The sequence below is a fragment of the Peromyscus leucopus genome, chromosome 9 (genome assembly GCF_004664715.2).
Source record: "Peromyscus leucopus breed LL Stock chromosome 9, UCI_PerLeu_2.1, whole genome shotgun sequence".
In the NCBI taxonomy this organism is placed as follows: domain Eukaryota; kingdom Metazoa; phylum Chordata; class Mammalia; order Rodentia; family Cricetidae; genus Peromyscus; species Peromyscus leucopus.
In genome coordinates, this window is record NC_051070.1 from 70,289,778 (window position 1) to 70,315,515 (window position 25,738).

The 25,738-nt window shown below is 40.8% G+C and overlaps 1 pseudogene and 2 gene segments (V, D, J or C); all 3 read right to left on the reverse strand.

Moving 5' to 3' along the window:
- Positions 1 to 9,127: 9,127 nt before the first annotated feature.
- Positions 9,128 to 9,803, reverse strand: LOC114684590. The segment is given in 2 exon segments: positions 9,128 to 9,561; positions 9,709 to 9,803. Coding segments are annotated over 2 exon segments (486 nt in total).
- A 4,239-nt stretch (positions 9,804 to 14,042) lies between these two features.
- On the reverse strand, positions 14,043 to 16,571 carry LOC114684591. The segment is given in 3 exon segments: positions 14,043 to 14,047; positions 15,953 to 16,279; positions 16,455 to 16,571. Coding segments are annotated over 3 exon segments (384 nt in total).
- A 7,643-nt stretch (positions 16,572 to 24,214) lies between these two features.
- LOC114684592 lies at positions 24,215 to 24,903 on the reverse strand (annotated as a pseudogene).
- Between the last annotated feature and the right edge of the window lie 835 nt (positions 24,904 to 25,738).

Consider the following 25,738-nt stretch of genomic DNA (forward strand, 5'->3'; position numbering starts at 1 on the left):
AGCTCTTCAAAGCTCTAGGCAACTTAAGAAAATGTAGTTTCTAGGAACCCTGCAGTGCCCTCTAGTGGACTGACACCACCACCAAAAGTGACTTCAGGCCTCTCCACAAGTCACATTAAACCAGCCCTTTCCACTCCATCACTTCCTGGTGAAGGAAATGCAGATGGTCAGAAGACAAGACTGTGTAGATGGAGTTCTCAAAAGAAATAAAAATGACCCAAAAAATCTCAAAATTATTCATCATCCTCAGCAATAAAGGAAGTGCAGATTAAAATAATTTTGAGATTTCATCTCACCTCAATCAGAGTATCTAAAATCAATAAAACACGTGACAACAAGAGCTGGGGAGGTGGTGTGAGGGGTAGCAATCCATATTCACTCTTGGGAGAATGCAAACTGGTGCAGCTACCCTGGACCAGGTGTGGAGAATCTTCAAAACACTGAAGATGATTCTACCACAGGACCCAGCTGTGCCACTTCTTGGTATATGTCCAAAGAACTCTACATCCTACTCCACATACTTGCTTAGCTATGTTCATTGCTGCTCTATTCACAGTTACTAGGATATAGAAACAACATAAATGTTCTTCAACTGATGAATGAATAAAGAAAATGTGTTACCTACACATTGTGGAATATTCTTTAATATAAAGAAAAACCACATCATAAACTTTACAGCTAGATCAATAGAATTAGAAAAAATTATTTTGAGTTGACCAAGACCCAGAAAGGCAAATACCACATACTCTGCCACTGAACTCCTAACTCCAATGGAAACTGTAGAGGCTCCTAACTCCAAATCTTTAGATGGAAATTTATAACCTGGATTAACCGCAGAAGCTGGAAAGGTATAAAGGGAACATGTGGTCGGGGAAGAAGCACAATTTAATGGGAGAAATAGGAAAACTTAGAGGAGGGGAAGGGAGGCCAACATAGGAGAGAGACGGAGGCGGGTGAAATTACAGTAACCACATCTTAAAAAGTTTTAAGGAGTCATACTAGTATCTATTTGGCTAAAATTACATAAAATATGTAAGTATAAGTGTATGTGTGCAAACCTTTACATACATAGTTTAAATTAAATGTTTCCATCTGTGCTGACAGTACTCTTCCCAAGAGCCATAGATACCTTAAACAAACAAAATCCTCAATACCAGTCGTGAGAATTCCTCATTCCATCTGTTGGTCAGAAAATTCAAGAGACTCCTAAAGCATTGTAGATTATTACTCTTGACCTGTTTGCATCCCAGAAATATCATTGAGTCTCTATTGCTGATGACATCATGCAACACAGGACCCAAAGGATCCCAGCTTGATCTGACTGGAAGCCCCTCTTCCTGATGATTAACTTTCATGGTACCAGGGAGTGACATGAAAGTTTCCAAGGATGAGAAGCAACCAATTATTCTACCCAGCTGTTATGCCTACTAAGTACAATCAGCAATATGGCATAAAAACCTAAGTTTATATATTTTTGCAATATTAGTACTCATATGTTGGTGACAACCAAAAGCTCTCTAATTGGACATAAGATACAACTCAACAAGAGGATAATCAAGCCTGGTACTGGAAACATAGACAACTACCCAGGGCTAGTGAGGTTAGGTATCTTGGAGGAGAACCTACAACCACCACCTTACTAAACCAGCATAATCTCTAATTACATTCTAAATATCTATCTTTGTACCTGCAAATAAGTGTAGTCCTCACCCCTTATCAAACAATAACCATAACCAATTCTCCCTCAACTGATGTGTGTGGTTAGTTACATGAGAATTACTTACATGAGACTAAGCCAGCCAAATCCACACACAAATGGGAGGTGCTCTATAGGCCCTACTAATTGTGATCAGTTGACAAGAGGAGGAGAAACACTCTTCTTTGAAGGTGTAGACATTTGTAGGTTTCTCATGCTTCAGTGGATGGCTCACACCCATACACATACTGACAACATTTACTGGACTTGGTATCTTAGTTTCCTTTCTGTTGCTTTGGCTAATATCTTGACAAAACATAATTTGGGAGAGTAAAAGCTTCATTTTGGCTTATGGTGCCAAATCACAAAGTCCATCACTGAAGGAATCAGTTCATAAACTTGAAACCAGGACTGCTTGCTGTTCCATACAGCATTACTCCTAGTGAAGTAACACACTTTACAACTAAAGAGATACAGCAAGGACATAGGATAATGTGGCTTACTATCTGGCTTGAAGGTCAATTTATACTCATCTACCTTTCTTATACAATTTAGGACCACCTGCTTACAGATGGTTTGGCCCATAGTAGGCTGGACATCCCTACACCTATTAACAGTCAAGACAATCCCCAAAGACAAATCTATGTACATTGTTTTCCCCCATGGGTTAGGAATCCACAACTCGTCTAAATACAAAAAGTAAGAGACCCGATTTTGCAAAATCTGCAGTGCAGCCCCTACATCTAAGACTCAAGAGAATCACAAAAGAGGTGGCAGAAAGATTGTAAGAGACAGAGGACTAGAATGCCTGCTGCTAGATAGGTTCTGCTAGAAATGACAAAGGAAATGCATGCATGAATCTCAAAAATGTGGCTGCCTGAGCAGAGATAACACCAGTTGGCATGTCAACATGGATAAGGGAGAGTACACATGGCTCAACTCAAAGATGAAGAACTACAGGTGGTCAAACCTGTCGACAGAGGTAGAATCCCAGAGTTAGAATCAGTTTCTTCCAGGGACAGCCCCCAATATAGCTTTTCCAATCCTGACTTCTCAGGCCTGAACACATGTGGGTATAAAAAATACTAAATGGACCCAGTAGGTTGTTTATACATCATATGTATATAATGTAATATGTATATTTGTAATTTTACATAATATAATATAATATATAATATATGTATTATATATACATACATATATATATATATATATATATATATATATATATATATATATATATATAGAGAGAGAGAGAGAGAGAGAGAGGAAAGAGTGGAATGTAGACTGGGAATATTGGAGGAATAGAAGCCTGGCAGAAGTGGAATTGGAACAAGGGATGGCGATGAGATGAATATGAGCAAACAATGATATGTGTGGATGAAAATTCATAAAGAAACACATTGTTGTGCATATTGACTAAAAAGTAAGATTTTCTTGGTAATTTTAATCTCTTCTCCTGTGGAAATTCTACTAAACAGATAATTAAAGAAGAATGCAGGCAAGTACACTGGTGTCATTCATTAAGACAACAAACTCGGTTTCTAAATATGAGTTCAAGGAAAGAAAGCTCTGCTGTGACAGGCACTTTGTGGCACTAGGCAAGGCATTCATTCCCTGACACATACAATTTCCCTTTCTGTAAATAACTTTGTACACTTTTGTGGCATGGGCTAATAATGAGCATTGGCAGCAATCATTTCATTTATCCATCATAGTGAACATTTCAGTAGATATTACCAACAATCACATTAGGAATAAAGAAATCAACCATAAAAATTATGAAGTAATCTGGCAAATTCCCCTCAGCTACTAAGTGGCAAGAACTTCAACCCAAGTCTTAGTCTCTGGAATGTCGCTATGCCGTTCAAGGAGGGAAGCTTCAAGAACTTCGGCATGCCCAGTAAGCACTAAATAAGAAAACACATGGAAACACACAGCTCCAGTACCTCAGACACTTGCTGGGTCTGCTAACGTGTCTTCCATTAAAGACGAGCAGGCACTCACTGAGGTTACAGTGTCTGCCCACAAGACAAAGCCCATGGGGAGTCTTCTGAGGTCTACTTGGCAGTGCATCCTAGTGACAGCTCTCATGGATTCTCACTGGCATCTGTGATCTGTCATATGTGTCACCACCAATGGGAAAACCATGGATTACATTGGGAGGGGCAGAGGCCGAGCTCACTGTGCCATGTTACCTACAGCAGCTTCTTCTCCATCAGTGACTTGTTCCTACACATCAGGGTATTTCTGGAGTATAAAGAGGGGCAGAATATAGGCACAAATTTCACTTAGCAAAGAAAAATGCCCCACCTTGGACAAGAAGACTAAGTTCCATATCTTAAGCAGTTTTCTGCTTTACAGCCCCAAAACAGCCATGAATCATATTTGGCACTCCTACATGAATCACAAAAATACCTGACAGCTGTGGATCAAACATGACAATTGCCTGCCTGAATCCTGCCTAACATTATTATCACAAAACTCAGATCAGCAAGGATAGCACAATTTAACTCATAAGCACTAGAGGGCAGCCAGGAGATCAGCTAAATATCAAAATACTTTACTTAGACCCCTGGTGGCAGAGGTTCAGTCAAAAACCCCTTCCTTTCGCTAGAGATTGCCTGAGCCTTTTGAAACTTTATCCTTAAATTCCAGAGAGTCTATGACAAAACCCTTTTTGACTTTGTATATCTGTTAATCCAGTGCCTGCCCAGCTGATTTTCCCAGGATAGAAACAGGGAGGCCCATAGTTTTTATCTTGGTTCATATGACCTAACACAAAGAATCATAGAAGAGAGCAAAAGCAGGGGTCATTGTATATAAGAATTTAATGAGCTTATTCCCATGACAAAAATGGATCTAAATTTTACATTGTAGATGCTTAACATGATCATAGATTGTTATCTATTTATGAGATTAAATTCTATTTAATGGTTAAAATTTACTACCAAGCTTTCTGGATGAGGTAATTTGGAGTGTTAAACCTATGCAATGTTGTAAAAAGATGTGAATTTATAATTATCCCTTCATATTTATTTAATATCTATGTCTCTGTGTACCTGAAATGTCTTGGATATCATGTAGGGTCTGTTGAAACAACAACATATTTCATGTTCCTGTGGAACTACATGGTATTATGGGAATGTTAGGCATTGGAGAACAAATGTATGTGTGTTTATAAATGTTATGAGAAGCACTAATAAAGAAAAATCATTTGTATGTTGCTATAACAAAAAAAAACCCTTCCTGTTGAGTCTCAGAAAGACAAATATTGCATGTGTTCTCTCATGTACAGGTCCTAGATTAATGTTTATATATACATAGCTTTGTGGAGGAATGTCATTGGCCATAGAACCAGAAAAGGGCAAGGAGCAAGAAAAAAGAGATCTTAGTGGAAGGCTGAAAAGGGAAAAGAAGCAGAAAATTACAGAGTATCCAAATACAGGTGGTATGATATCAGAAGGGGATCAAAGGTGGGGTCAGAAGGAGGGGCAAAGAAAATGGGGGTACAACAGTAACGCTGATGGTCACCTAGGATTTTGCAGAGTACATTCCCTGTGACAAGCAAAGGCCTGAATGTCTGGGAAAGACAGAAGATGAGCCTCAGAAGGGAAGAAAGTAAAACTTTATCCCTGAGGGATGGGAGACACCCTAGGCTGGGAGTTCACTAAACTGATTCTGAGCTGAGTCTTTTGTAGCTCTCTGGGTCCTCCTGTTTCCTCTGTTGGCCCTGTTTAAATAACCATACTTTACATTCTAGCCAGTTCTCTTCATCTTCTAGGAACTAGAAATTTCCCTTCTCAGGGGGCTGCTAATGCTTTCCCATCCACACATATCCCTCTCTCTAACTCCTTCAGAAGTTAATTGCTCTGGGTACTATTTCTTTAAGACCAATAAACGTATTTAAGATATAAATAAAAACTATAAAAAATAACTACTTCCTTTTCTACATTTGCATTATGCTAGAACCTGATTTTCAAGGAAGGAAAATGCAAAGATGTAAACAAAGTCTTCACAGATGGTTGCATTTGAGTCAAGACTTACAGGAAGTGCAGAGCATTACCATGTTGGGATTTGATGGGACAGCACTATGGGCAGGCTGGCAAAGGCAGGGGACAGAGGTCCTGGTAGGGAAATGTGCCCTGTGTGCTCCCGTGATAACGTTCCCTCTGGTTCCTTGTACTTCACCGCTCAGGAGTGCAGAAGAGACTCCTGAGACACACAGCACTGCCAACAGTGATAACGGTCATTAGATCTGTTGATCCTTGAGCAGTGTTAGGCTTGGCCTCTTTTTCTCCATTCTCTTAAAGACAGATACGTCCAATAATGTCACCATTACTGAGACATCCAGCCACCCTGCTCTGGGCCACTGCTTCTAACACACACACACACACACACACACACACACACACACACACACACACACACATACACACACACACACACACACGTACACATTAGGAACTATAGGGTGATACATTCTGGCTGACAATAAAACTCAGAGGTACTATTCAAAGTTGGAGAAAGCTGTGTCTCAATCCTGAATACTAAAATTGAGAAAAATAAGAGCTGTCAGATAGAGGTTATGATGTCTGCATTAGACAGATTCTGAACATGTTAATAGTAATTAAACACTCCACTTTATTTTTCTCACTAAAACCTTTCATTTATTCAATGTTCAGGTCTGTGGTTTATTTCTGCTCTGTCTTCTCTTCATATGGGTTTGATGATGGAAGCTTCTAGAAAATGTATCTGTTCTTTAGTGATAGTCATTCATTAGCTGGGTGGTGGTGGCAGCCACCTTTCATCCAACTCTCAGGAGTCAGAGGCAGGTAGATCTCTGAACTTGAGACCAGTCTGTTCTACAGAGCAAGTTCAGGAAAGCCAGGGTTTCATAGAGAAACCCAGTCTCAAAACAAAACAAAATGAAAAAATCGTCATTATTTTTCCAGAACTTCTTGGTGTCATTTCTTTATGATTACACTAATATTCTCTGGATGCTCAGAAGAACAGAGATGACACATATATGCTGGTCTGGAATTTCCTTTTCCTAATGAAAAACAATGCTATATGTTTTATATGCTTATTTATTGAGAATGATTTGTGATGTACCTAAACTTTACCTTTTTATTGATTATTTCTTTTCTTACTGGTTTTATAAACTTCTTACATACTCTGTATTTGGATCCATTTCAGAAACACACATTTCAGGAAAAGGCATTGTGGCTCTTGCTTGTAGTAACTTGGGATGGTGAGAAAAGGGGACCACGTGAGCACAGAGTAATAATAGTGTGCGATCAGACTGAGCAGCATGGAAGGATTCTATTTCTTAAAAGAAAGTAAAGAATTATGCATTTCAAAAATTATTTCCCAGTGTGTGAATGAACTTTCCAGCTTTTTAACTTTGTTGTTGTTTTATTTTAGGCAGACAGTAGATGTTACATCTGGTGACCTAAAACTGGCAATCCTCTGTCTCAGATTCACACGTCACTTAAAACTATAGGGCAATGCTACTGAGTCCAATTTGAGTAAATTTTAACACATACAACTGAAAACAAATGTCAAGATCATAGTATGTTAGAGTTCATTCATTTTTTAAAGCTCTTTAAAAATTGTCTTCCTTGTTGACTTCTATTACTTCTAATGAAGTATCAGGCATTTGTTCCTCAGATTAGAGAGTATGAATTTTACATGTGTTGTTCGATTTAGTGTGTTCTCTAAGTGTGTATTGCCTTCCCTTGTCTTTCTGAATTCTCCTGCCAGAACAAGAGCAGTGGCCTTCAGAACCCATGAGCTGTGAAGTTTCTTTGCTGGTTTTTGATTTAAAAGAGCTTGCTAAAGTCACTGTGAGGTACTGAAGTCTTGGATCATTATTGATTAGGACCCCATGTGACATTTCGTATCATTTAGTGTTTTAGTTGGACTGGGAGCTCCAAAGCTCCACGAACTCACATGCACAATGCTCACCCTCAATGGCTATGTAGTGGCTCTCTTCATCTCTCTGACTAGCTTTGGTCTGAAGTTTATTTTCTCAGGTATTAGACTTACTTGGCCTGCTAAGTATTTGCTCTAATTGTCAGTTTTTGGTGTTCTTGTTGAAAGGAGGTGTTTCTTAGAGACAATTGACAATTGGTATTGTTTATTGATCCAGCCAGTTAGCCTGTGGCTTTTAGTTGGTGAGTTGAAGCATTTACTATTGTTTTATTATTTACAATTTATTTAATGTATTAATGCCATTCAAATACAGGGTCTAAACATTATGCAGCTGAACGTGCCAGCCACGTTTGTCATGAGGCACCTATGCTCATGATGCATTGGGGGCACTCCATGGCTTCTACTGGTTCCTGGGATTAATGTGTGAGCAACACTGTTATCTTCTCTTCTGTACAGTCAGTGGAACAATTCCAGCATGCTTCCCATTCCTAATCCTACCATCCTGCCAACAGAAAAAAAGCAGACCTAACTAATACCTACACACATTACTCTACAGTAACACATGTTATTAAAGGGTCTGTGTGGAGCTGAGTTTTAGTTTTCTAAGAGAGAGTTTCACCATGTTGCTTAGGCTAGACTCCCAAGCTTAGGTTAAAGCATTCCTTCTGCCTTGGCTTGCTAGGTTGTTAGGGCCAACATGATCATCAACTATGTGGCATGAAAACATTTAAATTTATAAACTAATAAAAGTTTTTTTTTTCAGAAGAAATCTTGTCAGAATTTATGCAGCATTATGTGAGCAAACCCTGCAAATGGTTAGGCAATGAAAAGTCCTGTGTCCTTTTTGTGCACTGTTAATGGCCATAAAGACTGCAGCTGCTTCTGTTATCTAAAAATATTTATATTCCAAATTAATTTTGCTCATCTATGAAATATACCTGTTAAGTCATTTCTTTAGTGAAAATTATGTACTTTCATAATAAGAGTAAATTGAATTCTTCTTCCCCCATTGATGACATTGGTCTACTGTAAACATACCTGCATCCATGTGAGTGACTCCTGGTTTACATACTTGAATTTCTTGAAGGTAAATGGAAATATAAATGGAAAAACAAAAGGAAATAGAAGAGGTCTGAGGTCACATGAGTCCCCACTTCCCTGGTCATCAGAGGAAATGGAGGTAATAGACAATGCTATGTGATTTCTATCACATATGGTACAAAGTCTACCTTTGTAATAACCACACACTAATAACACTGTTGATGAGAGTGTAAGGAGTAAGTGTAATTTACAGTTGGTACAAACCACCCACACAGAGAACTATTTTTACAACCACTCAGGCAAACAAGTCAATTAAACTAGTTAAGGAAATAGGTCTAAAACTCTACTGGCGCCCGAGGAGCACAGGGAGGCTGGAGAAAAGCAAGCCTTGACTTCACCGTGGTCTGTCTGTGACCTGAATGAGTCTGATCATTACATTCACTGTGTCCCCTGTCACCTGCTCCTGCAAATGAAAACCCTCTGCACCTCTGCCAGGCTCAGCCCCACAACAGGGTTTTGCTGGGGCCTCAGCTGCAGGTTTGGGTATGGGCTGCAGGTGCCTGGAGAGCACTGTGCACTTGCTGCACAGAAGTAGGTGGCTGAGTCTCCAAGCTGAGAATCTGCGATGTGCAAGGAGAGCTGTTTATCACTTTTACTGAAGAAGACTGTGAATCTTCCATCTTCCTTTTTATTCGACACGGATCGTATGGCTATCAGAAGTGTAGGGCCTTCACCAAGGAACTGCTGGTACCATGGGAAGTACTCAAATGCACTGTTCTCATAAGTGCAGTTCAGAACTGAAGTTCCTCCTTCCCAGACTGTCAGAGATTGGGGACTTTGTCTCACCTGCCACTGGTCACGTCTGTCCTGCTGTTGGCCATTCACCCCTGTGTAGAGAAATAACAAATGCCATTAGGTTGCCAGGTTTGTACTACCTGCTTGTGGTGTCAACATTCTTGATTTTGTCCTGTGCCCCACTTCTCTCACCCCTCCACATTAATTACACATCCTGAGTTTTCTCCTCCATGACTCACAGGCTAGGTGAAGGGCCAGGACTAAAAATGATGCTTTCAGGATCTTGTCCATTCCTCCTAGACTGAAGCTTGGGGAGAACTCAGAAGGCCTTTTATCTTGCCCAGAATACAGGCTCTAACTTCACAGACACCTTAGTTCTTTCAACTGGCTCCACCCCTCACAAACACTTTGTCTAAAGTTATTTATGACATAGAAAGCACTTCCCCATTTTATTCAAATTTAGAATCACTGAAAATACAATCATTGAGAATCAGAAATGCCCTCCGCAGAAGTCTACCCTTCTGTAGGTAGAAATGTGTGTTGATATAGCCACCAAGAATCAACACTAGCTTGCTTACTAGCTTGCTCCTTCTGACTTGCTCACCTTGTTTCTTATACAACCCAGGACCTCCTGCCCAGGGGTGACAAAGCCCACAGTGGGCTGGGCCCTCCATGTCAATTGTTAATGAAGAAAATGTCCACAAACATGCCTCCAAACAATTATAACAAATAAAATTCTTTGATTGAGAGTCCCTCTTCCTGGTATCTCTAGTTTGTGTCAAGTTGACAAAAATTAACTGTCACAACTGACCCCTTGTCAACCTGGCACATAAAACAGTATTGTTTAGCCATAATCTAGCCCTTTTTGTTGATACAGAAGATGTTATTTTAGTATCACAATATAAACCATAGTATAACCTTTAAATAACCAGTCTTTTTTAACACTATTGTGTATTACTCAGCTATTAAAAACAATGGCATCAGGAAATTTGCTGGCAAATGGATGGAACTAGAAAGATAATTCTGAGTGAGGTGGCCCAGACCCAGGAAGACCAACATGCTTATTTGTAGGTGGATATTATCCACTGTGGTAGATTGAATGTAATTGACCTGCATAATATCATAGGGAGTCATTATTAGGAAGTATGGCCTTGTTGGAGGAAGTGTGTCACTGTAGAGGCAGGTATTGAGGTCTCATATATGCTCAACCCACTCCCAGTGAGTCCACTTCCTAATGCCCTTTGATCTAGAAGTAACCAGCACCATGCCTGCCTGTACACTGCCGTGTTAGCTGCCATGATGATAATGGCCGGAACGTCTGCAACTGTAAGCAAGCAACCCCAATTAAATCTTTTCCTTATAAAATCTGGCATGGTCATGGTGTCTCTCACAGTAAAAGAAACCCTAAATAAGACTGCCATAAAGTAAAGAATAATCATGCTACAATCCACAAACTCTGAGAAACTAAATAACAACTAGGGTTCAAAGGGGCAGAGGAGATCCATGAATCTCGCTATGAAAGGGAAATACAATAGACCATCACTGGTGGGCAGGGGAAGGGTTCTAGATGGGGTCTAGGAACAGGAGGTGTCAGGTGGAGGGAAAATGGAGGGAGAGAGTACCGTAAGAGAAAACTGGAAAGGGGGAGGGAGGCATCTCGGGTATGAGCTAGAAACCTCGTGTAATTGAAACTCCCAGGACTATATGAGGGTGACCCTAGCTAAGACTCCTAGCAATGGGGGATACAAAGCTTGAACTGATCATCTCTCTTAAGCAGGCAGGACTTTGAGTGGAGGGATGGCGGCACCAACTCTGCCACAAAACCTTAGACAAACAATTTGTCCTGCCTTCAAGATGTGTTGGGCTCAAGGTCACACGGAAATTGTGAGACTGGCCAACTAATGACTGGTCCAGCTTGAGACCTATACCACAAAAGGAATCCCACACCTGACACTCCCTGGAGGGCCATGACACAGAGGCTGGATGGCCCGGAGACCTAGAATAGAACCAAACACAACCGGCAAAAAAAAAAAAAAAAAAAAAAAAAAAAAAAAAAAAAAAAAAAAAAGTCAATGAAATGATTCCTGATGATATTCCGCTATACTCATAGATTGGTGCCTAGCTCAATTGTCATCAGAGAGGCTTCACCCAGCAACTGATGGAAACAGAGACAGAGACCACAGCCAAACATGAGGTGGAGCTCAGGGAATCCTGTGGAAGACTGGGAGGAAAGACTGTAGGAACCGGAGGTGTCAAGGACACCATAAAAAAGAACAAACAAACAAACAAAAACCCCACAGTATAAACTGACCTGGGCTCACAGAGACTCACAAAGACTGAACCAACAACCAGGGAGCCTTCATGGGTCTGATCTAGGCCCTCTGCATATATGCTACAGCTGTGTAAATTTCATTGTATTCTTCTAAAATAAAGACCAGGTTAACTAAACCTAAGAATAGACCTGTGGAAAAAAAATTGAAGTTAGTAAGGTTACTCTGGAAATGCTTTGGTCTTCAGATGAGTGAGAGAGTATGGAAAACATTCTGTAACTTTCACAGGTCACACACCTTCAAGAATGCAGCATTTTGACTGGTCTCATCCTGAGTTTGAGTAAACATTTAACACTGCCCTCATATTTAATTTTATAGATCTAATACAAGTATTAAAATCAATTTGGCTTTATATGTTGATATCCACAAGGCATCAAGTGGAGGTGAGAATAAATGAAACATCATCTGCTAAAGTAGAGCGCCTCTGCACTGTAAATAATAGGAGTTAAAGGACCATGAGGAAGCTACAGCAGAGAGGGTGGTGTTGTATATGTGACGTCATCACAGGTTCAATCTCAGCCCAATAGCAGGCAATGGTCTTTGTTCCACAGTCTCCAAGAAAGGACTGAGGATGTAGTTCAGTCAGTAGAGTGCAGCTATAAGACCCTGGTTTGGCTGCCAGTACAAAAAAAAAAAAAAAAAAAATAGACATGGTGCACTGTAATTCCTGCACTTGGAAGGTAGAGGCAGGAAGATGAGAAATTGAAAGACATTTTAGTTATGTAACAAGGTTGAGGTCAGTCTTGTTACCTGAAACTGTCTCAGAAAAAAAAAGGAAGGAAGGAAGGAAGGAAGAAAGAAAGAAAGAAAGAAAGAAAGAAAGAAAGAAAGAAAGAAAAATAAAGAGAGAGAAGAAAAAAGAATAAAATTCTATCTAAACAAATTATATGTCAGCATCCTAGCCATTTTTTGTTCCTCTTTTTACATTTTGGTGTCTTGTCTTTTTCCTTTACTCCCTTCAGTCAGACATCTATCCAGCATACACTACCTCCATCATCTATGGTGAATACATTCCACGATGTTTCAGACATCAAATAGTTTAGCCTCAAATCACAAATAGTGCTGAAAAATACACACACATTGTTTTCTCCTGTACATACATATGCACCTCCAGAAAGCTTTAACCCTTTCACTGAAAAGAAGTACATGAATTGCAGCACCACACAGCACTGATACCTACACAGTCTTTCTGATGACACAGATGGCTGCTCAGTGAAAACAGACCAGTGGCATGGACATCAGGGAGATGCTGGACAAAGATGCTCACAATTAGTGGTGGGGGATCTCTGATACTACCAGGAAGGACAGGCGTTCATATCAAATGAACTGCTTATTTTTGAAGTTTTCATTAGATATTAAAATATCAAATGACTGAAAATAGAGACTTGAAAACTTAAAAAGTTAAAGAGGACGAGGAAGAAATTCTGTGTATTTGCTGAGTGCTTAAATGCCTACTCTACAGGAGTGCTCAGGTGTCTTTCATGACACACATTGTTCTATTCTTCATTCTGGTCTCAGCACTCAAGAATAGAAAACTGAAGCCTATTGAAGACACCTGTGTCTAGACAAAACGATGAAGGAAGGGTGTGGACACTGCTTCCTGATCCAGTCAGAGAAGATCCTGATGGAGGATAATATTGAACTGGTTTCAAATCATGAGTAGATTTCCCAGTGGAAAGAGTACACAATATAATTCCAGGCACAGGTCATATCACTGTGTCAGGAGATTATACCAAGTGTGGGTGACAACCTTAGAAATGTACATTAGAGTAGGTGATGTGGTCCCAGCCTTGAAGGATAGCATGTACCTTCATAGTGTTTACCTGCAAATTCCTGTTTGTCCACACTATGGGCCCAGGATAAGCAGGTATAATATAGGTAAATGGCTAGGCAGATACATATTTTCTTCTCTAGTTAAACTTAAGCAGGAGATAACGGTTTTGTTGTTTTAAATCATCATCCCTAGCTTAGTGAACGTGTGTGGAAGAGCTACATCCTTCACCTGCTCTGAAGCAGCACTGCCCCTCTGTGGACAAATGAGGTCTTCACTCAGCAGTGTCCTGAGCTTAGACACCCAGGCCTTGAAGAAAGGTATTGATTCTTTGGAGCCAATATTTTTGAAATGGAAAGTGATTTTGTCTTTGTTGAGGTCAGCTATAGCATAGTTTTCTTTCCTCCTCCTTCCAGCCTTTTCTCCATGCATCCTCATGATTCCCCATCTTTCTGTTCTACCTAAAACTACTTCATTCTACAGAAAGAGAGAAGTCAGTCATAAGACAAAAAGAGATGGCAATGCTTGTTATTTACAAAAAAGCTTATAAAATAAAATAAACAAATGTTTGGATTTCATATGAGTCATATTTTATTGACTGCTTATATAGACTGATTGTACACATGGTGATTATTAAACCATAAAGTTTATTTTTCTTTCACTCACTGTTACCATTTTTTTATTTTTGAGATTATAATATATTCATATCAATCCCTCCTTCCCAAACTTACTAAATTCCCCTCCTTGCTCTCTTTCAACTTCATGGACTCTTCTTTCTTTAATGGTTGTTACACAAGTATGTATAAACACATTTATTTCTAAATATATAAATACAACCTGCTCATCTGTACAATGTTACTTGTAAGTATAGTTTCTAGGCTGACTAGTCTTTACTGGATAACCAATCAGTAAACTCTTCTCTGGGAAGTACTGTTTCTCCCACTACCAGCATTCCTTAGGTGCCAGTACTTCCTTGTCTAGGACCGAGGCTTTGTGCACTTTCCTCCACCCACCTTAGCATGTCTATTGTGTTGCTCTTGTTCAGCTCATGCTTAGGCAGTCATGTTGGTGTGTCTTCAGGGGTGTAGCTTCTGACATTCTTAGGAAACACAATTTCACAGCAAACTCCCCGATCTTCTGGTTCTTATCATATTCCCTCCCCTTTTGTCGATGTTTCCAGAGCCTTTAGTGCAGGAGTTACATTGTAGAGATCGCCATTGGGACAAGACTCTGCAACTCTGCATCTTGATTGGTCATGGTTTTCTGCAATGGCCTCCTTTTACTAGCAAAGTCACGGAACTTGGAGGAGAACCTACAACCACCACTTTACTAAACCAGCACAACCCCTAATTACATTCCAGTTATTTGTCCTCATCGCACACACATATTCCTTTGTTCAGGGTCTGCTCATCTGGCTCATTTTAGAATGAACCATTCATTTTCTTTTACTGTGGTGTAAGACTTTTTAGATCTTCTATTTAAAGTTATCTGAACAAGGTATATATCTGAGCACTTTCTCATAGCCGTTGTTCTCTTTGTTTCCTTAAAGACATCAGATTAACTTCAAAGCAATGATGATTAAAGTTAAATATATAAGGGTAACTCAAAATAATAAATTATAAGATTCAATACCTTGGATATCCCCAACATCTTCTAAAAATTCAATAAAATAGCACTAAAACTCCAAGCATCATTTTTTTTTTTAACTAATGAAGTAAACGGAGACCAACCCACTGTAGGTGGCACCATTCTGTGGGAAAGAGTCCTGGGTCACATAAGAAAGCTTCTTAAGTGTGAATCTGTGAGTTAACTAGCTACAGAGTTCCTCCATGATTTCTGTTGTAATCTCCTGTTTGAGTTCCTGCCTTGATAACCACCAAGGATGGACTATGACCTGGAAGTGAAAACTAAATAAATCCTTCCACCTTCTCAGTAGCTTTTTCTCAGAGTTTCATCATAGCTACAGAAAGGAAGCAGAGCATCCAGCTGTCTGCACACTCTGTGTCTTCCATGACTTGAAGTTCTTGCTGTTGCTACAGTTTGTTTTCTCCTCACTGACCCTGACCACCACAGCAGGGTCACCTGGAAGACTTTGCCTTTCATTCCCTTTCTCCTCATCCTTTTTGAGTTCAGCACACTGCGTCTTAAATGATCACATTGATTCAGTCTTCCCATCAGCTTCCTAGTTACTTCTAAGATGGACGTTTATGATTCAAGAGGGATTATATATACTGAGAATTTAAAGACCCAAAGCTACATGGCCAAAACCTTACCTGAGATTAAAACTCAAAATTCTACCTATACAGAAAAGGGATATTAAATCAAGCAGATGTTCTGTGATGAAATTCTGATGTCTTGTGACTGGAAAAGGCCTACACCCACCCAGCTGAAGGTTTGTATACTGGCTGCAGGTGTGTGGGGAGCACTGTGCACTCATAGCACAGAAATAAGTGCCTGAGTCTGTGGTCTGGGAGGAGGAAATGTACAGAGAGCTGCGACGTTCCCGAGTGACTGTCGTGGACGTCAGTCTTCCACTCTGCTTTGTTCCAGAAGGATTAGAAAGCAGGCTTACGAGGCGTCCTCCAGGACTTTGGTGAAACCACTGCACTTGTGCTACTATGGTAGAAAAGTTGCACTGCAGCTCTGCACGCTCTCCCTCCTGCAGAACCAAGGACACAGGACTCTGCTCCACTTGTTGACCTTTCACCCCTGATTAGAAACAGAGAAAGAGACACAGATGGGGTCACTGAGCATCCACAGAACCCTGAACACACCCCATGTCCTCTGAGAAGGTGGGAGCTCTGCAGGACTCCTGAGCTGCTTCCCCACCCTCCATGTGCTGACAGAATCCTCTCTGTCCCTGAATGTGGACAGCCAGACTCACAGCAAACCTGGGTACACAGCAGCCCCAGCAGAGAGCACAGCAGCCTCTTCATGGTGCTTGTCTGGCTGCTGGAGACAGAAGCAAGGAACCAAGCCCTGGGCTGTGGTGTCAGGATGGCTGTTGAATGTCCCTCCTCCTGCCACCAGTCAGCTCCACCCAGGAACCCTGCCAGGCCAGACACTGCAGAGTTCCCTCCCAGCCTTCTGAGCCTGAAGCTCCTCCCAAGCCAGACCTGGCTGAGAGTCTGGGTGGAGTGCAGTGGGATGAAAAGAACATTTTGAGATAACAGGGGGGTTGTATGGAGTTAGGGATCCTGGAAGCAGAAGAGGAGCAGCTCCTCCCAAAGAGAACAAGCCTCAGCCCCACAAAGCCTGGCATACTCAGAGAAGAATCAACTAAAGTATTAACTCAGGAAACAAGAGCATGTTCTGACTAAAAACCCTTTACTGGGGCTTGAGAGATGGCTCAGCAGATAAGGGTCCTTGTCCTTCCAGGAAGCCTTAGTTCCCTCCCCAGCATCTCCATGGGTGGTTCACAGCTGCCTGTAACTCCAGGGGACCTGATGCTCTTTTCTGTTCTCCTCAGAACCTGTGCACATGTACCACATATTTGCACAGATCCACTCTCCTACACATTTTTAAAAATGAAAAAGAATCTTCACCTGTGAAATAACTCAAGTGAAATTACCGCAGTAGAAAAAGAAATGGGAACATAATTGTAAAGTATATGTGTAATGGTTTCATGGTTTTGGAATGCATTTTAACAATTGGAACAAGCCTGCAACAGTCAAGGTTGGTTTTAATGTTGTTAAATGTATGACCACATAAGAAGGAAGTAGATTGGGAAAACCAATATAGGAGTGCTGTGTTCCAGAGCGACAGGGGCAGCAGCGGTGGTGTGCTACTGCACATGGTGACTGCTGGGAACAATGCACTTGAGTTCATAACAGTAGAGGAATGCATTTCAAAGTTTTCACTACAAAGACAATTGCTTGAGAAATGAGACTGGAAATGAAATGTAGACACAAAATCTCCTCAAAAATAACTCACAGCCATCTCAGCCCTTCGGAGTGTCAAAATACTAGAGCAATCACTGTCCTCCAGTCCTATAGGATAACTTGGGTGAAATTTCAACAGAGGTTTTAAAAATGCATAATTTTTTGCCTGAGTCAAAATTCTGCTGAAGGAGAAATCTGATCTTTGCAAAACGAGAAGCAAGTAAATGACAACAAAGAGTCCCATAGGAATGAAGCAATTCCCAAGATTCCACTTTCTCTGTACTGTTGACCTCACTGAATGTGTCAACTCCCTGAGAGGGTCTGAGGCTGAGGCCCTGGTCTCTTACTCTGCTATCTCAGGTGGTTTATGTCCAGCTCTGTCCTTGTGACTTAGGACAGAGGAGCACCCAGCTCCCTCAGTCCTGCTGTCAGGGGGTCCTCAGGTGGAATGAGTTTCCATCCTTCCTGCACTCAGTCTGAAAGTCCTCCATGCCCGAGACAGGATGACATCCTGGTGTGAGCTTCAGGAGGCTCTGGAGATCCATTATGAGGCTGTTACATATGCATGAAAGGACCCCGAGAGACCAGAGATGAGTAGTTGCCCCTCAGCTCCAGAGCAGCTGCTACAAGTTGCAGCCTTCAGGCTCGGGCACCAGCTGGGACCAGCTGGGCTCTGCATCCTCTTGTAGCATCAGTACAGTGTGGAAGAACTGAGCCTAAAGGAGGGATCTCTGTTCAGACTGAAACAGCACAGTGGTCTTTCTGTGGATGAGGGCCTAAAGCAGAGTGACAGTGAACAGTAGGGCTACTTGGAGCCCCAGGATGCACAGGAAGTTCACCAAGGTTTGCAGGAAGCAGCTCACTCAGGTACAGAAAACAACACTGGACATTGTCATGGTTCTTGGTCACCCACTATAACTAGATGGTGAGAGCCTATGGCTAAAGACAACACATTCTATGCTGTATGACATAGAGAAACAAGCCTTGAATTGACTGGGGGAAGTCCACCTCGCTAGCTTGTGTTCATTGCGTTGGAAGGGCCTGTGCAGGCTGCTGGGAAAGTACTCAGGATTTACCAGAGCTGGACCCTGCATGCTACAGTGCTGAACTTCCAGGTAGTATGTGCTCAGTGGTGCAGCAGTGGCCTGACTGCTACAGAATAGCAATGCTTTCTGATTGGATTAGAAGCCTCCTCAACAGGAGGGAATTCATGCCTAGTACTGTGACATGGCCAAAAATCCCATGGTTCAAGAGGTCATGGGTACCAGGAGGAAACTACTATTAGGTTATTTTGCTAAATGGTCATGTCAAACTGCCTTCGAAGTGTGTGTCTATCCTCACAAGTGATTTCTAGGCTCATCTTTGGTTGGAGCATGTGTTTCAGGAAGTTTCTCTATAAGAGGTTTTCCACACTGTTTTGTTCAAAATGTCTTTAGTGTCAGTTATCCTTCCCCCACATTCCTCCCTCTACCCTGCCCTCTCATCCCCAGCTCTATAAATCCTGCCCCTTCCATTTCTCCTTCTATGGAAGTTTTTTTGTTTCCCTTCCTCTGAAGATCCCCTCCTCCCTCATGGCCTCTTATTGACACCTAACATCTATGGATATTTCAAATAAAACACACATATTTAAAGCTAGCACCCACATACTTGAGAAAATACTCTGTTTTTGTTGGTCTGGGTTATCTTGCTCTGAATGACTCTTTACATTTCCATCCATTTACCTGAAAATTTTATAATTTCATTTTCTTATGTGCTGAGGAATACCCCACTATGCAAATGTACCACATTGTCACAGTTCACTCATCAGTTGATGGACATCTAGAGTGTTTCCAATTCCCAGTGATTATGAATAGAGCAACAGTGAACATGGAAGAGCAAGAATCTCTGTGGAAAGGTGTAGAATTTTTTGGTTAATTTCTGAAGAGTGCTATAGATAGATCTTGTTATAGATGCTGATTCACCAATTGGAGGAACCTCCATACTGATTTCCATATTGTTTGTGCCCATTTGTATTCACATTGGCAATGAATAAGTTTTCTCCCTTATGTCATCCTCTCAGCTGGTGTCCTGGTCCTCTGGTTCTTACAATCCCTCCTGCTCCTTTTCTATGGTGTTCTCTGGCCAAAGGTGTAGCAATTGCATTTTAGATGTATTAATGGGACTAGAGACCTTACAGCCACTTATTCTCTGCTTTTTGAGCAGTTGTCAATGACTGTAGTAGCCACTCTCTGCTTAAAAGTGAAGCTTCTTTCATTAGGGTTTAGAACTACACTTATCTGTGTGTATTGGTGGTGGCCATGTAGGAGGGGCTGCAGTCACCAATGAAGCTTATCGAGTAACACTCACCAGTGAGCACAGCTAGGATGAGTGTGCTCTGGAGAGGAAAAGCCCCCAGTGGGGGTGTCTCCATAAAGCCCCTTACTTCTGCTGGCCCTTCTCCTGCTTGCTGCTATCTTGTCCTTACTGGATTTGTCATGGTATAGTTGCTGATTGGGAGAATCCCACTGTATCAAGTATAGTATGATTGTTTTATGGGAAAATCCCACTCCTCACTGGGCAATTTAATTGCAGATCATAAAAAAGATGGTTTTTATAGAGCAATGGAGCTTAGAGATGTGAGACCAGCTGATGAAAACAAGGAAGTTTCATGCATTATAGAAACATGAATTCTGTCTGTGGAAAAATAGTCTGATGATTAAAGAAGGCAATTATGTTCCTACATCCAAGGTTAGGTCTGAGTTCCTTGGTCATGTAGCTTACAGAATTAATCTCAGGTTTCAATGTGCACTTTGAGAAAACAAAGTTGTGAAAGGAAATTAAATAACCTTACTGTGTGTAAAGAAAAATTGATGGTTAGCTAGACCACTAGATTAAGGTTCTGTGGAATCAAATAAGGATGAAAATCTCCTACACTATAACCACAAACTGCTGCCTGCCAGTACACAGGAACTGGCTGAAATATATTTGGCTTGCTTAAAACTTAATCAATAATAAAAGAATCATAACTTTAGGGTGAAGGTGTTATAGTTGGTAAATTAATACAAAGGATTATGGTTAATTACATGTGGGCATCTCATAAAGCATGTAACTTGTGATCATAATGTGATTTCTTCCTTAGTAAGGATTTTAATTTGATTTTGGAAAATATGTAACTTGCAGCTGTGAGGTAATTTTCTTCTTGCATAGAGATTTTTGTCGTAGGTGGCATAAAATGGTTAAGAGAAAAACAGACATGAAAATTAAGTTTTGCTCCCTCAGATATGAATTCTGTGTGTATTTAGCCTCTGACTGCATATCTCCTCTCCACTTTCCCTGACCTGCTGTAGCTGGACTCCAGCAGTGTATAATTATGAGTATTTAGTATATAGTTAGAAGCTACATTGATTTAGGAAAGTGGCTATAGTAGGTTCTCCTCCAGGTTCTATGACATCTCCAGTCATGGGTAGTTAACTAGGTTTATGGTATTGTAAGTATTTAGCAAGCCTTGACTTCTATAAGGCATATATTAGTTTCCTCAAAGATAAAAGTGCTACTATTGCACCTGCCCATTGCTGTGTCAGAGGAGCAACAAAGGGCAGTTGACTTCAGGATGTCAGGCCACCAGGAGGTGAATCCCTGATGGGTGAATTTCAGATAAGAGAGGCCCTAAGACTCTAGAGGGTCTTCTGCTCCCGCTGTGCCTTCATGTTTGCCACTTACATCTTTCTCTGATATCTGGCACGGTGTGGATGGAGTATAGGGAGATCCCCACTGCCTGTAATGTAGTATGCTTATCTCATGGAAATACCCCATTGTATTGGGCATTCTTACCTGTGGATTATTGTGAAGATTATTTCTTCTTAAGCTGTTCTGTCTTATGGATAATAATAATAATGTTAGTTTAAAAAGAGTTTTTATGATAAAAAAATAAAACAAGAAAGTGTAACACAACTAGAACACATGAATTTCCATTGAGGAGCCATATATTGTAGTTTAGGTTAACAATTAAGAAAAATAATTGAGTCCCAGTAGCCCAGCTAGCTTAAATTCTATTAATCTTAATGTTGGGAGATGTGTTCACAGGTTTTGGGGGCATCATAGCTGAAACAAAGCTTTGAAAATAACTTAAACCTAGACTAAAATGTTTTGCTCAAGTAGCTTTGAGGTGAAAAACCAAGAAGACCATCTAAAGTTTTAGAAAAGCACATAGTTGAATGAGGAACTCATAAAGGTCGGGGAACAAGAACAAAGCAGTCCAATTATCATTATCTGATGTGCCTTTCTTGCTTATTTTACTTGGTTGATAACCAAAGGTGATGATTAATTAATACCCATTTCTGCTCTCAATCTCCTGATATAAAAAACTATTAACGAGTGGATACATACTCTAAAGATTTCAAGTAGAACTGAATGATTCTTTTTCATATGTAAAAGTTTACAATTGTGATTCTTTTAAGATTTCTTATAAGAATATCTTTCAAGATAAGTAATGAAGTGATTGGTCCTTTCTTTGTAACTGCAAAATGCAGCATGACAGTAAAGGAATATCTTGCTTGCATACACTCTGTTAATCTATAACAAGTTGCTTGGGTATGAATGTATGTGGGTCCTTGGGATAATTTGTTTTTCACCTGTAATATGTAAAATGTTTAATCATGTAGGGGGTATGGAAAACATGCTGTTTTTTTCACTTGTATTCATTGTAATAATTAACTTGAAAAACAGAATATAACCATATTGTCACTTTTATATTGCCTGGAAGGTTTTGCTGGGGTATATAAGCTGTAAGAGAAAGAATAAAGATAGAATTAAAGTGAGTTAGAAGAAAAGCATCAATAATAAAGATAGAGTTAGAAGGAAAACATCAAGAATGAGAGAATAAGGAAGAATAAAGACAGAGTAAGAGGGAAAACATCAAAAGAGACAGAAGAGACATTTCTGGATAGAGATAAAAAGGAAATATATAAAATAGAAGGAGAGAATACAAAAGAAGAATGAAGAAAATGTCTGAAGGAAACCATCCAATGAGTGTCTGAATGTCTTTTTCCTACCCCCCAGATAAAAACATCATAGTACTTCCTGACTCCATGGATTCACTTTGATCCCTGCACTGCTGGAGGATGGTCCCCCAGGCCCCCATATGCATCATTGTGAATATCTTGCCATGGTGGTCATTGCTTTGGTTCATAGTCTTTACACAACTTGGTAGGATTATTTATTGCTTTTCTCTCTTGGAATCTTACGTGGCACCTTCACATACTATGAGAACTCGTCCTCAGGGAAGAGTCTTCAGGTCATTTCTAGTTAAGTTCCTCCAAGTCCTATGTCTGAAATACATGAAGGTCATACCTTCAAATTCTATGAGGGCAATCAAAGGCAATGGCAATAGTCTAATTTATTTGAAGTCTCTTGAAGTCCCTGACTAACAACTTGAAGAGATGTTTCCCATGCCTGACACTTGGTTGTTTTTTTGTTGTTGTTGTTGTTTTGTTTTGTTTTACTAGATTTGGAATTCATTCTAGGTTTGACAAGCACTCTTCTGAGAAATTGTGTTCTATGCTGTGCCATTTAAGCAGTTTTTGAAGTTTAAAATGCTGTAAGACATCCTATTTGCTCCCTAACCAGTGAGATAGCAAATACTACTTTGTTAGTCTTTTTTAACACAAACATGAATCTTTCTTGAGAGACACCAAGGTCTTTGATTTCAGATCTTTCTTCCTTTACAGAGAGATAAATATGAATGCTAGTGGATTTTACTTTAAACCAGTATTTTGTTTCCAGAATTGAGATGAAACAAAACCTTGGCTTCCTTTCCCATATTGCAGAAGAATTATCAGAGAATTTACCTCTAATCCCAGGCGAGTGACTACACCATGTCCTCAGGATTTAAGTCCAATGGCAGATGAGAGTGGACATTAAGGGGGGAGGGCTTTCTGGACAGAGTCTTTTATAACCAGCCTGCTTCCTGTGCATTGTGTAGGACAGGAGAGAATCTGCCTCTCCGTGCACAATCTTCAGAGCTCCCACAGCTCTGTTTCCTGAGCAGCCTCACTAAGTGAAGGCTCTTGGGGAGTGTGGTGATTTGAATGAGAATGGCCCCATAGGCTCCAATATCTGAACATTTCCTCAGTAGGTAGAGTGTTTAGGAAGGATCAGGAGGTGTGGCCTGGTTAGAGGTGGTGTGTCACTGGTGGTTGGCTTTGGAATCTCAAAGCCCAAGCCAGTCCCAAAGCTCCTTCTCTCTGTCCCGTCCTTGTGATCAGATGTAAGCTGTCAGCTACTGCTCCAGGGTCATGCCTGTCTGTCTTCTACTATGCTCCCCACCATGATGGTCAAGGACTCACCCTGTGAAACTATATCAAGCCCCAAATTAAATGCTTTCTTCTATAAGTTTTCTTGGTCATGTTGTTTCTTCAGAGCAATTGACAAGTAACTAAGACAGGAGATTAGGCTGAACTCCTTGTAAAATGGACCAAGGAGAGGAAGAATCTAAATTACTTGTGGAGTGAGACTGACGCAGGTTTTTAAAGACTAGAGTATGTGTTCCTCCTTGGGTCATACATTTGTGGGGTGAGAACAGAAGATTGTTGGATAATTTAAATCACTAAATTTTGAAAGACATCTTGGTAGAGATAAATTCCATGTCAAGGTTTTCCTGGAGGTGTTTTCTGAGAGAGATTTTCCACTTAGGGAGAGAACACTATTTCTAGGGATCAAAGCCTGAGTTGTCTCTAGCAATGACTTCCATCCTATCCTGTCAGAGTATCCACTGATTCCTAGTTTTCTATAAATTTGACCTGAGATTTGTTGATGTTATCAGCAGGCTGGGTAAACCCCACTTAGAGAAGGCATTAGCCCTCCCTCTCAGGGTGCTCCCCTCAGCCTTCTGCACCCTGGGTTTGTGTGCAGCTTCCCCTGCAGTCCCCTCACTGTGGCACTCAGAGCACAGTAGTACAGGGCAGAGTCTGCCAGCTGCACTGAGGACTTCTGCAGGTGGAAGGAGCTGCTGCTCTTCTGGAGAGTGGCCTGGAACCCTTGGTGCTCTGTCCTCTGGTTGTCTGTGAAGCTCTTCAGGAGTAGCTGAGGGGCTCTGTTGGGATATTGCACATACCAGAAAAGGGTAGTAGTTGTTGAGTAAGTAGTCTGATAGGTGCAGTTCATCATCACAGGCAACCCTTCTGTGACAGTGACCAGGTCTTTTGTCTGGGTCACTGAGTCTCCATTGCTCCTCTCTGAAAATAAATAAAAAAAGAAATCACTTTATTATATGAGGTAAAAGAAAAAGACTTCCATAGTTGTAAGAAAATGACATCATCAACACTTAGGAAAAGTAACTTACTGAGCATGAAGAGGAGCAGCAGAACTGAGCAGGTGTCAGGAAGCATGTTCATAGAAGAAAATGACACTTGGTTCTTGAGTGCACCAAACTCACAGGACAAGTCTCCTGCAGGACCTTACTGAAACTCATAAACAAGGGCCTCCTTCTACACAGTGACAGTCTGTCATGTGAAGCCACCACCTGGATGCAGACATTAACCACAACTGAAGAGACAGTGCCCTCTGCTGATTGCCCTTCAAACTGCACCATAGATGTCTGTGCAATACACTGAATAAACCTGAAACCTAACCCCAAGGAGTCAGGACTCAAGTTCACATTGGGTGTCTGAAATCACCAGTGTTACTGAATTACGTGTATGTTATTTTATTTTGTGTGCTGAATATGCACAACATAATATACATACATGTGTATACATACATATACACCTACCAACTGATAAAATTTATCTTCTTTTTTCTCATTTTATTAGTTCCTGGGGAATGTTATGCAATGAAATTTGTTTGTATTCATCTGTTCCCTATACTCCTGCTACATCCATCTACTCTTCCCTACCAACCCAATTCCCTTCCTTTTAAAACAGACACCTCAAGGTTTGAGTTTTAGATTGTCCTTCCCATGTACTATTGGATGTGTGGCGTTCAGTGGAGTGTGGTCTATGCACCAGGGGCTGCACCTTTGAAGAAATGTGTTTCACTCTCCCAGCAGCTATGGACTGCTTCTACCTCTGTAGCTAAGGGAGGGACGCCCACCTTCCCTCTGCCCTACTGCAATTGCATCTGGCCTGATCCTTTGCAAGTCTTATGTGTGCTGCCAACCTTTGTGAGTCCATGTGCGCAGCCTCCCTGCTGAGTCCAGAAAACACTGTCTCCTTGTAGTCATCCTTCACCTATGGCTTTACAGTCTTTCCACCTCTGCTTCCTCAGTGACCTCTGACCTTCGGAGGAGGGTGTGTGATGTAGATGTCCTACC